Here is a 16,064-nt window from a genome sequence, read left to right as displayed (position 1 = left end):
GCTCCATCTGATTTTAATAGGAATTATCATGATCTTTTTCTTTTTTAAAAAAGAGTCATTTGTTTTTATTTTATGTGTTTGGATGTTTGCTTGTATGCACGCATGTTTATTGCATGTCTGCCTGGTGCCTGATGATGCCAGAAGAGGAAAGAGATTTCTTGGAATTATAGATGGGTGTAAGCTGCTGGATAGTGCCAGGAACAAAATCTGGGTCCTCTGGAAGAGCCACAGATGCTCTTAACTGCTGAGACACCTCTCTAGCCCCAACTATCTGTTTTTTTTTTTTTTTGAGATAGGAGTACGTATCACCGAGGGTGGCTTTGAACTCACTATGTAGCTGAGGATGGCCTTGAATACTGATCCTTCTGTCTCTAACTCCCATGTGCTGGGATCACAGTCCCGCATCACAACATCTGTTTGGTGCAGTGCGGGGGATGGAACCTACAGCCTCATGCATGCATCCTAGACAAGCACGCTACCAACTGAGCTGCCGCTGCAGCCCCTACAAATGGTAATTACTAAGTTACTTCTGTTGGGAGAATTTTTTCCATTGGTCATTTGCTTCTCATGATGGAGCAAGAGTTAGTTCTCACTCCTATTATGCAGAGAAGGAAATCCATATAGTCAGTGGTAAGGGCGGAAGGAGAACTCTCGCCCCCTGCCTCCTAGTCCTCTGTGTTTATCTGTGTGTAATGGATGTAAATTGCACTTGTTCAGCTGTGTACTCGCTTGAATGTCTCCAAGTACATTGTCACCTGTTATTGCTGCTCTTTGAAAGTCTAATTACAGCACCTCTGGTAGCACTGAGCCACATTTTGTAACACAAGAAAACAGCTTGTCTGTTTTTATTTCCAAACTTTAAAGTTTATTTTTGAAATAAATGTTTACTTCCCCATGGGCTTCTGAATCCTTTGCAGGTGTGTGAAGGAATGATTCTAGCATTAGAAAATTGCTTTGGAACATTAGAGAGAGCTCTTGGTTTCCTTGCTATCACCTGAAGGCCCCCTTTGGAGCAGAAAGCTGTCAGATTGAGGTATGTTGTTCTTTCAGTGGTCAGCATGTTTTCATTATGGAGGAGTTACGGTTTAAATGTATAATTAGTCTATCTTTGCTGTGGAATGAAAGCTTCCCCTTTTGCTTAGACAATATAAACATTTAAAATATTTAACAAGAGATATAGAAGGGGCAACTTAAACATTATTACACTTTTATTCATTTTATTATTGTGTGTGGGTGTACAAATGTAAACTTTGTCCAAGTAGAGGTCAGAGCACAACTTTTGGGAGTCAGTTCTCCCCTTCCATCTAGGTCCTAGGAGTCAAACTCACATTGTCAGCCTTGGAGGCAAGTGTCTTTGCTGACTGAGACATCTGGAGGACTCAGAATGGGGAACTTTTGACTTTAACTAATGTCTGCATGTCTCTGCTTATAGGCTACAGGTGCCAGCTTCTTGCTAATTATTATAGCAACACTGCAAGACCAGAACCTCAAAAGCTGCATGCTGTCCATGAAGTATATCACATGAGAACTAACAGTATTAGCCATGCCATTATGTACACTTACAACTTCATGTGTCTTTCTCTGGCAAGCCAGCTTGAGTGGAAAGAGAAGAAAGTGAGAACAGTGGGGGGACGGGAGAGACAGAGGAAGGCATAGTCTATGTTGCCTCTGCTTTTGATTCTAGAATTGCAGAGCCAGGGAGCTTCACTTATCTGGATTCTCTGAGAACTGCTGAGCCCCAATGAGAACTTGATTCCTTTTTTCCTCCCAATATAAAATGTTTAAATACACATAAGTTTCAAGACTATGTTGAAGTTCTTGATGAGTTTTTACAGAATGAACACATCTATGTGATCAGTGCCCACCGAGACAAAGGACATTACTCCAAGGTTCTGATTTTGTCATCTTGGTCCCCACCCTATCACCATTTTCCTACCTTTGCAACCAGAATTTCAACTTGTAAAGTCACGAATTAGTTCTTATTTTTACTCCAGGTCTAAGCCAGGGCCTTGCTGTGCTACCAAGTGGCTTGAACTTGTGGGCAAAAGTGATCCTGTCACCTCAGCCCACTGAGAGGTGGGCTAGTACACATCACTTAGTTTTCGGTTTTATTTCAATAGAGTAAGAATGGTATGCATTCTTTTATGTCTGGCTTTTTTTTTTTTTTTTTTTTTTTTTTTTGCTTACAGCTGTGTGTGAGAATTATCTATGTTGTGGCATGAAATAGAAAGTCTTCTACATTTATGCCTATATTGGATTCTGTTTTATGAGCACAATGCAATAGATGATTTTCCATTCTATTGTGTAGACATTGGGTTTAAGTCTGGAGCTTTTACAAGCAAGCTGCTATGAACATTCTTGAATGTGTTCTTGGTGTACATGTGCATGTATTTCTATTGGCTGTATAATCTGGGGAAAATAGAACTTCACTTGAAACTCCCATGTTCTTGTCAAAAGTTCTATCCACAGGGGGCTGGAGAGAAGGCTCAGCAGTTAGGAGCACTTTCTGTTCTTGCAAGATTCATTTTCCAGAATCCATGTCAAGCAGCTTACAGTTACCTATAACTCTATAGCTCCAGGTATCTGATGCTCTCTTCTGTCTTCTGTGGGTACCTGCTCTCAAGTGCACATAATCCCACAGAGACAAACACACATGCATATAATTAAAGCATAAATAAATAATAGCCTGAGCCAGGGAAGCAAATATACTTAATATGCTTTAGAGATATACTTTTATATCTCTTAGGATTATTTTCATATACTATGAAGATTAGATCTGCAGGCATTTAAGGGCACACACATACACATACATATGTATTAACATCTATATATTCTGTTGTGGGATATTTGTACACTGTGTGAAGGTGCATTGCTGTGATTGGTGAAATGAAAAGTTGAACTGCCAATAGCTAGGCAGGAGGTATAGGTGGAACTTCCAGGCAGAAAGAGGAGGTAGGAAGAGATAATTGAGGCACAGAAGAGATGCCAATGAGACGTGGAGGGAGTCAGACATACATAATTAAAAAAAGGGTAAAAAGCCATGTGATAGAATGTAGATTAATAAAAGCAGGTTAATTTAAGTTATAAGAGTTAGTTAGGAACAAGCCTAAGCTATAGGCTAAGGTTTCATATTTTTTTTTCAAGATAGGTTTTCTCTGTGTAGCCCTGGTTGTCCTAGAACTCACTCTGTAGACCAAGTTGGCCTTGAATTCACAGAGATCCACCTGCCTCTGCCTCCCAAGTGCTGGGATTAAAGGCATGGACCACCACCACCAGGCTTGACCTTTCATAATTCACAATGTTTCAGTGTTGTTATTTGGTGCTGGTAGTGGAAAAAAGTCCACTTACATATATCCCAAACCCTTTACCTTCTCCCTATAACTGTCAGGAGAGGCACTCAGGTCAACCTCATTCTGGAGGTTGCTGCTCTGTCCACTGAGATGCTGAGGTGACTCCCTGACTACTTTGCATTTGGAAAAAAATGTATTTACATGTGAAAAAAACTATAATTGAGAGTGTCATTTCAAGGCAGGGAGAGAAAAATTCATCTACTTGTCCCCAGCCATGGGGAATCTTGCCATTGTTTATGAGATGTGTCCACTAATCTCCCTGTATAACCTCAGGCAGAAGTGTGAAATGGTTGGCATGTTAGAGGACTCACTGTGAAGTAGTAAAAATATATATAATATTATAATATATAACTATATATTATATAATTATATATATTATTTATATGCTTTAGAGATATACTTTTATATCTCTTGGAATTATTTTCATATACTATGAAGATTAGATCTGCAGGCATTTAAGGGCACACACACATACATATATGTATGTATTAACATCTATAATATATATATATATATATATATATATATATATATATATATATATATATATATACCTTTGGTCCAGAATACCTTGTGTATGTCCTGGATAAAATTATTTAAGACAAATAACTGAAACCAAAATTGCTGAGTCTTAGTATGTATGCATTTAACTTTAGCAGACATTCCCAGTAGTATCAATTTACATTCTTAGCAGTAGTTTTTCAGAGACTTATTTGCTCAAAACACTAAGGTACACTCAATGTGTGTGGCCCCAGCTCATTGTGGGTGGGACCACCCTTGGCTGGTGGTCCTGAATTCTATAAGGAAGCAGTCTGAGCAAGTCATGGGGAACAGGCCAGTAAGCAGCACCCCTCTATACCCTGTGCATCAACCCCTGCCTGCAGGTTCCTTCCCTGTTTGAGTTCCTGCCATCACATTCCTCAGTGATGGACTGTTACCTGAAAGCGTAAGTGAAATAAACCCTTTCCTCCCCAAGTTACTTTTAGTCATGATGTTTCGTCACAGCAATGATAACCCTAACTAAGATACGCATTGATTTTTAGTTTTAGGCATGGTGATGTTTCTGCCATATTATCTCCTTGTGGTTTTGATTTGTGTTTTGCCAGGTGATCAATGGATTTGATCAGTTGTTTTGCAGGCTTTTTGTCTATGCAAATTCTCTCACTTTAAAAAAATGCAAATTAAGTTACTTGTTGGTATTTGTCTGGGGATTCACCTTCTCCTTACACACTTCCCTCATTTGAATTGTAAACATTCCTTTCACACACTAACATTTTATATATATACAAAGCTCTATCGTGAACCCTTTTAAGTGATAAGTAGTACAAATACACTTTCCACTCTGGCTTATTTTTCACTCAATTTATGGCCATTTTAAAGTCCCAATTTTCATTAACTATGATTTATCAATCTTCCTTTATGCTTAGTGGGTTTTGTGTCATTTAAAAGTAATCTTTCCCTAATCCTAATGTCATGAAGATAGTCTCTGCAGTTATCACTTAAAACTTTAAATCTTTTCTTTAGTATTCTGATCTACATTCCACTTGGAAATGATTGTTATGTTAAGAGTAGAGGTCCAGGTTCATTTTGAAGATTTTATTAGCAGGGATCCCTAGAGGAACAGACATAGAGAATGGATGTGTTATTCAAGGGGATTTTCTAGAATGACTTACAACCAGTAGTGCCTGGGTACTGCACGCTGGAGAGTCTGAGAGGCAGTTAGCAGCTCAGTCCACGATGCAGGATGCTTTAGTAGTCTTAATTCTGGTTCCAGAGGCCTGGAAGATTCTTGAACTGCCATGATCTTCAGCCCACTTCAGGAGGTAAAGAAGCTGGGTTCTGATGCTGGTGGAGAGTGGCAGCAGAGGCAGCAGAGACAGGATAAATGCAATCACCATCGAGAAACAGAAGTAAGCAGATGAGCAACACTGAGCTTTTCTTCAGTCTCTATATCTGGGCCACCATGGCAAGATGCCACCCACTCTGGTGTTGGGTATTCTCCCATCAGTTAATTCTCACTGGAAATGCCTTCACAGACTCACTCCCAAGTCTGCTTCTCAGTTGATTCAGAGTCCAGTCAAACTGCTAATCAAGGTAAACTGACATGAGTATTTCAAAGTATCTAACTAATCCAGCTTTTTTACTTTAAGGATATTACTCCTTCACAAATGTGTACCAGCCTTGTTTTGTGATGGCATCTTTATCAGCACACATCACACACACACACACACACACACACACACCACTTTGGGGTTTTAATTCTGCTCTGTTTGTCTATTTGTCACTTCCCATAAACATCATAATTTATCTTACTTTACCTTTATAATTAGCAAGAAAATTAATAAGTGTTTATAGAAAATAAATGCTAGGCTTTTGATGACAGTGGTATCTGAAGTGCATTAATATGGGGAGTACTGTTATCTCTGACATCTAAGTCTACCACCTCAAGAACACACCCACTTTGTTTCTTAAATGCTAATTTTCTGAGGCTGGAGCGATGGCTCAGTGGTTACAAACATTGGCTGCTCTTCCATAGCTGTGTTCAATCACAGTACCTACAGGATCACTCACAACTGTCTGTAATGCCAGTCTCAGGGGGACAATGCCCTCCTCTCACCTTTGGAGATACCAGGCACACACACACTGCACAAACATGCATGCATGCTAAATACCCATACACTTTAAAAAAGAATACATGTTAATTTTCTGTTTTCTAAATTTCTATTTTCTAAAGTAATTACATTGATTTTTTTGTTTTGTTTTTGCTTTGTTTTGTTTTTCGAGACAGGGTTTGTCTGTGTAGCTATGTGCTTTTCCTGGAACTCACTCTGTAGCCAAGGCTGGCCTTGAACTCACAGAGATCCACCTGCCTCTGCCTCCCGAGTGCTGGAATTAAAGGCATGTGCCACCACCACCTGGCAATTACATTGATTTTTTAAAGTCAATTTCTTTATTACAATCGCAGAATTATGAAAGCATTGAAGATTATGTTTTACCTAGAGATACTCTAATTTTCCATATGAAAAATAGTGTACCCTGATGATAAGTTGTGTCTTAACTTCTAGTTATCCTTGTATTATTTCCAACCTGAGAGGTGCATCTCCCAATAATTGACTCTTCATCTGATTCATGGTACAGGAATTTTTTATAGTTAATTATTTGATAATGGAAGAACTATTTCTAGTATACAATGCATTTTTTAAAAAAATTGAATTTGTGTGAGTGTGCATCAATTTTCTTCTGCACTTTTTGAGATGATCATATATTTCTCTTATTCTGTCAATGTGGTAAATTGCTGCTTGATTTTTCAGATGCTAATCTCTCCTTGTATGGGTCACAGTTTTGGAATAAAGCCATTGTGATTATGATGTATTACCCTTTTTATGTATTGCCAGAATTGATTTGCATTTTCCTCTTTAAGAGAGCTTGTTGTGTAACAAGACTTTCCTTGGGGAGATGCAACATACACATCTATTCACTTCAAGTAGGAAATCCAGGCCAGACCAAAGTATGGATACCATCCAAGTCCATCTTGGTGAACTAGTGAGTTTTATTGGCATTACTTACAGGAATATTGGTGAGGGATTATTATAGGAGCAAAAATGACTCAAGGATAGCCACATCCCTGAAGCCCACTCTAGCATAGGTGACAGCTCACAAGGTTAGGGACCTGGAGCACACTGCACACTGCAGGCAGCTCAACAGGTTGGAGAGTGTCCTTTCCAGGTGCGTCAGTTGCTCTAAATGTCTTCCAGAAAGCTCAGCTTATTTCTACTTCTTCTAGGCAGTTGGTCTGATCTCAGAGTCTTCTTTGCAGTTTTGCTTCCTGTTCTGAAGGAGACTCTCAGCCTTTATTGCTTACTCTGGCAGGGTGGGGCCTAGTGAATCTGGTTTGTTTCAGGGACTTCCTGAAGGTGCTTTGAATGGTTTATTTCCTGTTTCAAGATCTTCCCTGCAGGACTGTTTTAATCTTGACAGGAACTGTGATACAAGAGAGATACACCTTTATTTCTGAAATAGATTGGTAAATATTGTTTGTGTGTTTGAAGGAGTGCAAAGTTCAGGTGTTCTAGATAGTCATTTAGGCCAAATAGCTCAGATCTTTCTTTTTTTTATTAATGCTTTATTACTGAAATCAATGAGACAAGTATGATAAAAATTATGCCTTCCAATATGATTGTGGGTTTTCATGTTTATTTAAGTTACATCAACATCTGGCTTACATATTCTGGGGCTAGGCTATTAGGTAGAAAGTATCCCACAACTTTAATACCTTTGTAGTGAGTTGACTCCTTTGTCCTTAGGAAGTGTGCACATTTCTCCCTTGATTTCTAGTAATGCTTCTTGCTTTGAAGTTTATTCCATCTAATTGTAATGGTGTTGTCTTTCTTTGAGCTATCACTTGCAAGTCCTATCTAGATTTCCTATTTCAAACCCACAGACAATATTATCCTTGTTTAGAAGGCTATGGTTATTTAGACATTGATGTATCTTTACCAGGAGCTGATGGCTCCCATACCTGTGTTTCTGTTCTGTTTTTAGCTTTGAAATGGATCTATTTTATGTTTATTTTTGGGGGATTATTCTACTATGCATACCATCTTAATCTGACAGGTACTCACTTTCAGTATTTAAAAGATTTCATTCTTTTTTGTTTGTTTGTTTATAATTGGGCAATTATCTTCAGTTCTATGGTTGCCTGTTGATGATGAGGCATCTTGTCAAAAAGTTTCTCTTTGATATTGTTTTAATATAGCCATATTAGATAGAGCAGTTTTTAAGTTTTTATTGTATTCTTGCTTGAGATTTATTTTACATCTTGAATCTATACAAAGACAGACAGATGATAGAGTTGTGGACAGAACTTGTGACATAAGATAACTCTCTTAACAAAACTTTAAATACACAGCATAGTGCTTAACTCACGGCATGCTGGTGTGCTAGACTTCACAAGCTCAGCAGGCACCTTGTAAAACTGCATAACTACTGTATAACTGTAATTCGTGTAACTTGTAGAGAGCCTTTCTGCTTCTATTTGCCTCTTAACTTTAAGTACTTCAAATAAATGAAATCATGGAATATTTCGGCTTATATGGCTGGCTATTTCAGTCAGAGGAATGTCCCCAGGTTCACACATGCTATTGTGTATGACAAGGTTGTCTTATATTTTTCAAGATGAATCTCATTCCACTATAGGACTGTACCACATTTTAAAAAATCTATTTATCTATTGCTTGATATTTAGGTTGTTTCTGTATCTTTTCTGTTGTAGATGTTGAGGCAGTGAACAGAGGAGCACAAATATGTCTTTGATTCATGCAAATTAAAAAAACCTTCGAGGCTCACATTAAATGCTGTTAATACCTTTTTTGCTTCCCCTTTGGAATTCCAATTATGCTTTGCACATCTTTTATGTACCATGTCCTTATCTTCATTTTGTTTTTAGCTGTTTTGCTGCTCTGTACTTCATTCTGAATATATTTTGGTTCATTAAGCTTTCTGCAGTCTTTGTTAATCTGTTGCTAAGACCATCTGTGATGGCTAATCTCAATTATCAACTTGATGAGATGTAGAGTCACCTGGAATATGGGCCTCTTGTCATGTCTGTGAAAGATTTTCTTGAATATATTAATTGGGGTAGCAAGGCCCGCTCATCACAAGAAGCAGTGTTCCTCTGGTTGGGATCCTGGACTGCATAAAAAGAAGAAAGTTAACTGAGCATAAACATTCATCTTCTCTCCTTGCTGATGGTAGATTCAATGTGACGACCCACTCAATCATTGTATCTAATTTTCATTTTATTTCCTGCCATTGTTTTCTGTTTAATTGGTATTTGTATGTATCATCAGTCATTGAAAGTTTTTATCTAGCAAACCCTATTCTTGACCTCTTGTTTTAGTTGCTTTTTCTTTCTCGTGGCTTTCTCAGTTGTAACTTTTAAATTTAAATACCTGTTTGTTTGTTTGTTTTTGTGTGTGTGTATGTAGGTGTAATTTTACCTTTTCTTCCTCTAGTAAAATTTCTCTTTGCTTCTACAATCCGTGAGGCTCAGGGCAGGTCACATGAATGTAATCAGGAATCTAGCTAACTAAAAACTGGTCATTAGTCCTGACACCTGATCTGTTTTGATGCAGTTATTACTAAGGCAGTTGACTGTGAGACATTTATCAAGGCCTCTCTCCTATTACTGGACTTGGAGAAACCATTTCTCTGTAAGATCTATGAAAGATCAGAAACTCTGCTCAGTCTGTAGCCTCTCAGCCTTTGCTTGGCTCTTGTCTTTTCAGTGTCTCAGCCAATGATTTGAAGCAACAAATCTCCAAAGGAGAATAGCAAAGTCGATATTCTTTTCTCTCTGTCAGTGGTTCTCAATATGAGAGTAGCGACCCCTTTGGGGGCTGCATATCAGATATTCTGCATGTCAGATATTTACAGTTATATAGTAGCAACAAAATAATTTTATAGTTGGGGGTCGCCACAACAAGAACAGTATTAAAGGCTTGAAGGTTGAAGCATTAGGAAGGTTGAAGACCTCTGCTATAGATTCTTAGTCCAATACTCCTCATGACATTCCCCAGCATATACAATACAAGACAGTCCGAGCAGTCTTTGCAAGGTTGTTTCTCTCTCCAGAGCTGGAACTCAAGGAACCTAGCCAGCCAGTCAGCAAGGAGAGGCTAAGCAGGGAGGAAGGCCAGGAGCATGAGTATAAAATCAGTTTCATTGCCTCTGGCCTTGGTGCTGAAGGCAGTACAGTGAAGCCAGGGTCTGGCACTCCAGAGCTTTGCAAAGCTATTGTGCCTACAAGACAATTATACCAAGGAAGGGGCAAACTAAAACGAGGTCAACTGCAGGCCCAGGTGGTTTATGCTGGTGAAGTGGATTGGCATATTAACAGAAAGAAACGAGTGTAAATGTGTCAGAATGTAGAGACATGTATACAGTCTTGCTTTCCTGTGCTGCTTAAGGTTTCTGAACTGCAGAGAGAGTTTAGTCTCTTTAAATAGCTTCTCCATCATTCAGTCAGTCACACTGGGGGCATCATCCTCTTTGTGTAGCTCTAAATTAGCTAGCGTATAGCTCTGATGACCCGGAGCTGTCATTACAGAGGCTCTTAGGGTGGAGTTTAATTGAGTAAGTGGGGAAAGGATGGTGACGAAATGTCTGCTCCTTCTCGTCCATCTTCCAGGGTCATGAGGAAAGTTCACCTGTCGCCCTTCCTAACTAGAATCAGAAAGGACGAGTTCTAGAGAGTACAATGTACATATCACATAGCTGCTGTAATGCACATGGTATGAATTCCACACCTCATCAATACTCCTGTAGATCCCTCCTCCCCAAGGTGCACTTTCCTGACACTCGGCCTTTGGTTTTTAGCAGCCATCCAACCTGTTCAACTCATCACGACCCACACTTTTTCCAGTGTGATAAGCTTCAGTGACTTCTTTTTCCTCACCAAGCGGGTGGGTAGGTCAGTTGTTCAGGGCTATGACTGGTGAGAAGACCCTTTCTGATGCCTTTCAATGCCATTTTTTTTTTCTTGTCCTTTACATGCCCTGATCGCTTATCTACAACATGAACTCGGTATTTTTCCATTAGTTGGTAGTGAGTGAACAATGCATGATTGTGGTGTGAACATAGTGAACAATGCATGATTGTGGTGTGAACATAGTGAACAATGCATGATTGTGGTGTGAACAGAGCAAAAGGAATTGGCACATGGTAGATGACATCAGAGTCTTCCTTGGGCTCCCTAGTCTTGATCTGTAAAACTTCTAACCACCAGTATCTTACAATGGATTGCTTCTGCCCCTCTTTCAGTAGGTTTATTAGAACAAGCTCATGGTGGACAATTTGGGCTGTACTCTCCCCGAATGCCTGTGTATAAACAATCATGTATTTTTGTCTCAATTAGAAAAATTTTCTCCCCAAAATGTATATAAGTCTGCATTTTGGTTGGCATTACTTCACTCGTGACTCCTAGGGATTTACATCAAAACATAGAATGCCTTTTTTTTTGGGGGGGGGGGGTTGAGATTCTTAAAAATCTTGAATCTCTTGAGATGTTTTGCCCTGTGTGAAAGGAAATGAGATACAGAAAATGGAACTCTTTCTCTGTGTCTCTCTCTATCTTCCACCCCCCACACTCACACTCACACACACACACACACACACACACACACACACACACACACACACACACATGAAATGAGAGAAAAGGAGTTCCAGTTGTGACCATGAATTAATAAGCAAATATCTCATAAAACTTTTAATCCAGACAGCATATGTGGCACAATTTTTTCCAAGAATTCAATATTGATGTGTGGTGAATTTAATATAGATTGGCAGTGTATCCTTCAACAGCAAAGTGATAGGTGATGTGTGCCTTCTAAACAATGTGTATATTTTCAAAACTGTGATTTTTTTTTTCCTTCAAGGAAGTAAATCTCAGAAAATACGTTCTTTCTGGGCAGAGGAAAGTGAAGGATTGCTGGGTGGTGGTGGTGGTGGTGGTGGTGGTGGTGGCGGCGGCGGCGGCGGCGGCAGTACACGCTTTTAATCCCAGCACTCGGGAGGCAGAGGCAGGTGGATCTCTGTGAGTTCGAGGCCAGCCCGGGCTACAGAATAAGTTCTAGGACAGGTTCCAAAGCTACACAGAGATACCCTGTCTCGAAAAACCAAACCAAAAAGAAAAAAAAAAAAAAAGAGAGAGAGAGAGAGAGAGAGAAGAAAAGAAAATGAAGGCTGGGGCTGCTGAGAAAGCTGGAATGTGTGAGCAGAGCACATACGAGGTCTGTGGGCAAGCGTGGTCTTGGAGTGAACAAGGCGATATGAGTTGGTGTCCTTTTCTTGCCCGGCAGAGTTGAGTGTCTGTGCTTCCCATAATGCTTCAGGTTTGTCCTCCACCTAAGCCCTCCACAAACACTTCCTGTTCTCTGGAGTGGGTACAGCAGATTGTTTCTAGCTGGCTTTGTCATGGATCAGGACTCTCTGTGTGTTTAAAAACTATCTAATGAAACCCCCTGTTCTCTCCTGTGTCACCCCTCATTTGCATTTTCTGGAAAAGGGCTAAAATTAAAATTACTGATAGCATAATAATTTGAGAAACAAACACCTTTCATAACATGAAGCTGATTTTTTGAAGGTTGCAATTGAAATATGCAATTTTAATAAAAGCCTGTAAAAAGCTCAGAAAATTAAGCTCAAAATGATCCAACACTAAAATAATGAAAACTAATTTTTGTCCCCATTATTACTTTTTGACACAGCGGTCTACTTCAGCATCTCATTCATCTGTATGCTATTTTATAGAAATTCAAAAGACCATTTCTCAGGCAGCAAATTACACCTCACAGAAATCAATTACACTTCAGGACAACACTAACACTACACATATTTTTATTAGGAAATAAAACCATAGGATATGGATAGTAATAAAACTGGAATTATTTCACTGGCAAAGTCCATAAAAATATCCAGTCATTTCAAAATCAAAGAGGAAAAACAGTGAAGATCTGTTGCTGAAGTGTTAGCAGAGTTATTTTCCCTGAGCTCTCATTAATTTCTTCCTGTAACTTCTGATGTATTGCCCACATTTAGAAAGTCTTGTGCCATTTGCTTACTCCCTGGCTGAGGGAAGCTGAAAACTTTCTCACATTATGCAGCACTCGGTGCCTTTACCCTTTTTTAATTGATTAATGAGGGAGGAGGGAAGGAAACAATGTTGGAGGAAAATTTCATTAGATATAAATTGCAAGACATTTGTTTGAATGAACATAATATCTCAGCTCTATTTTGATGGGCCTTAGGGGAATGCTTCAAGTATTACTGTAAGTACCAGACACGGCACTGAACATTTTAATGGCGCCATTAGAGCATGGCCTTGTGTCTGGATTTTGCTTCACAATGTTCTTGGGGAAAACTTCACTGCTTTATAATAGGAAACAACAGAATTCTTTTGAGTATGCGTGCAATCAACAAACATTTCAGATGGGAGTTTTTGGGATAAACCAACAAGAGTTCTCTCTCATTTTTATTTTTAAACTTAAGTCATTTAATTTATTTTTCCTATAAAAATAAAATCTAGCTATTAAGAAACTATTTTTGGCAGGCTAAGTCAGACTGTTCAACCAAGTGACTCATAGCTGGCTTTTACTATGTTTCTGTGTTTGCAATGACCTGAGGGTTTTTTTTTTTCAATTACTTTCCACTACCACTAACTTCTGCTGCCCCCTCCATTTTTTTTGAAAAATATCCATTTTTTAAAAAGATTTAGAATATTTCAGGGAAAACAGAAGGAAAAGAATAATATTCACATATCTCCTTTTGTCCATCTACTATTGATAAATGTTAATATTTTCTCACAATTATTGTATTTTCTCAATAAAACATCATTGAGTCAATAAACTGCCCACAATTCTGATCTTGAATAAAATATTATATAATTCATTGTTTCCTTCTTTTAAAAAAGCAAAACACAGCTGGGCAGTGGTAGTACACACCTTTAATCCCAGCACTCAGGAGGCAGAGTCAGGTGGATCTCTGTGAGTTTGAGGCCAGCCTGGCCTACAGAGTGAGATCCAGGACAGGCACCAAAACTACACAGAGAAACCCTGTCTCAAAAAACAAAACAAAACAACAAAAAACAAAAACAAACAAACAAAAAGCAAAACACACCTCTGCATATACTATAGATGGGTCTTTTGTTTGCATATTGTGTGTATACGTGTTGTGTGTGTCATACACATTCTGCATGAGAGTTTTGTAATCTGCCACCATGGTAAACTGAACCCATGTTTGCATGTGAAAATTATTTTTAATTTTTTTGTAATACTTCATTATAAAATTGTTTGTTTGTTGTTATGTTTGTGGCTTGGGAATTCACCACCCATCTCTGATTCATATTTTTTTCAGTGACTGAAATATATTGCAGCAGGCATCTTTGTATATGTTTCCCGAGTATATGCTCAAGGATTTTAGGTGGTTTCTAAAGAGAAGAGGTCATTGATCTGAAGGTGAAATAGCAGGAGCACCATGTAATGAGCATTCTGGAGTCTGTAGAACTCCATTGGGTGCCCCAAGACTGCCATACCTATTTCTGTTCTCACAGGCCCAGTGTGAGAATTCTTCTCCTTCAGAGTTTCACTAGCACATTATACTGTTTGACTTGATGTATGGAAAATGGAATCTTGTGTTTGTAACCAGCAAATCTTTGGTTATTGTTGTGGTTGAATAACTTTTACTTTCTGTTTGTCTGTCTTCATTAAACTATTTTTACCCATTTTTATCATTGGAATGATGAGTTTTAACTAGTGATTTCCAAGTATTCTTTATGAATTCCAGACACTTTTTAAATTAAACTTTAATATTATTTATGGTTTATTGATACAGAAGTTGAGTTTTCATATAGAATCATCTCTGAAAGTTTATCTGTAATGTTTTTGGCACTATGTTAAAATAATCTTTTTTTTAGCTTTATTTTATCTTATTTTATTTTATTTTATTTTACAATACCATTCAGTTCTACATATCAGCCACGGGTTCCCCTATTCTCCCCCCTCCCATTCCCTCCCTTTACCCCCAGCTTATCCCCCATTCCCACCCTCTCCAGGGCAAATCCTCCCCCGAGGACTGCGATCAACCTGGTAGACTCAGTCCAGGCAGGTCCAGTCCAAAATAATCTTATAAGATAAAATAGTTTACTTTCCTATTTTATTTTCCAGAGAAGTTTAAAAAGAATATTTTTCATTGTGTGTTTATGTGTATATGTGCATGTATGTATGTGTGTCTGTCTGTGCATGTCTCTGTGTCTCTGTGTGTCTGCATGTGTATGTGTGTGAGCCTGTGTGTGTATCTCTGTGTGTATGTGTCTCTGTGTGTGTAGGTCAAAGGACAACCTGTAGCAGTTGATTCTTTCTTTCCACAGTGTGGGTTCTAGGGATTGAATTTAGGAAAAGGAAAATAAGTTCTCTCTAATGGAGCATCATTGGGTATACCAAACAAATTCCAGGGCAGGACCTGTTCTCAGGAACTGTTAATTCACACAAAATGGACTTCATTTTGTGTGTGTGTGTGTGTGTGTGTGTGTGTGTGTGTGTGTGTGTGTGTGTTTTTCTTTCTTTGTCTTCTTTCCTTCCTTCCTCTCTTATTTATTTATTTTGGTATATGTTAGGAGAGACGAGAGAGAGAGAGAGAGAGAGAGAGAGAGAGAGAGAGAGAGAGAGAGAGATTTGTTTTGTTATGGTATTTTTTGTCTCATTGATTATCTTTTAGTTTGTTTTGAATTTTGCTTTTTGTTTTTGTTTTTCCTGTTTTTGGTGATTTTTTTTTTTTGAGAGAGAAAGAACATGAAGTTGGGGTGGGTAGGGAAGTGGGGAAGATCTGGGAAGAGTTGGTGGAGAAAGAATACGATCAAAATATATTGTATGAAAAAAATTTAAATAAAAATTTTAAAAAGATCTGAGTTTCTGTTCCCTTTCCTTTTTGTTCTTTTTACTTTCTTGGCTGCAGGTCTCCTCCGGTAATATAAACTGATATCTGTCCTAGCTGCCTATTCCACTGCTTGGATCTAGGTCTTTAAATAATATTTGTTATTTTGAAGTTTTTGTTTTGTTTTGAGGCAGGATGTCACTGTGTCATTGAGGCTGGCACTGAGCTCTGAATTCTGTTGCTCCAGTCACCGAAGTGCTGAAATTATAGGTGTACCCTAGTACC

General features: G+C 38.6%; 1 protein-coding gene and 1 long non-coding RNA gene across 2 annotated transcripts in view; one reads left to right on the top strand and one right to left on the bottom strand.

Annotated features, from left to right (window-relative positions):
- The first annotated feature begins 201 nt into the window (after positions 1-201).
- Positions 202-6,053, top strand: LOC121827945 (uncharacterized). The gene is made up of 3 exons (XR_006070288.2): positions 202-511; positions 918-1,033; positions 5,125-6,053. It is a non-coding gene; the product is annotated as an uncharacterized LOC121827945 (long non-coding RNA).
- Positions 5,023-16,064, bottom strand: part of LOC143272299 (uncharacterized) — a 39,054-nt gene continuing 28,012 nt past the window's right edge. The window contains exon 5 of the mRNA XM_076566408.1: positions 5,023-5,195. Within this exon, the coding sequence (XP_076422523.1) occupies positions 5,078-5,195 (118 nt within the window). The 3' untranslated portion in view covers positions 5,023-5,077. The remainder of the gene's footprint in view (positions 5,196-16,064) is intronic.

Source organism: Peromyscus maniculatus, chromosome 3, assembly GCF_049852395.1.
Source record: "Peromyscus maniculatus bairdii isolate BWxNUB_F1_BW_parent chromosome 3, HU_Pman_BW_mat_3.1, whole genome shotgun sequence".
Lineage (NCBI taxonomy): Eukaryota > Metazoa > Chordata > Mammalia > Rodentia > Cricetidae > Peromyscus > Peromyscus maniculatus.
This window is presented reverse-complemented; position numbering and strand designations above follow the sequence as displayed.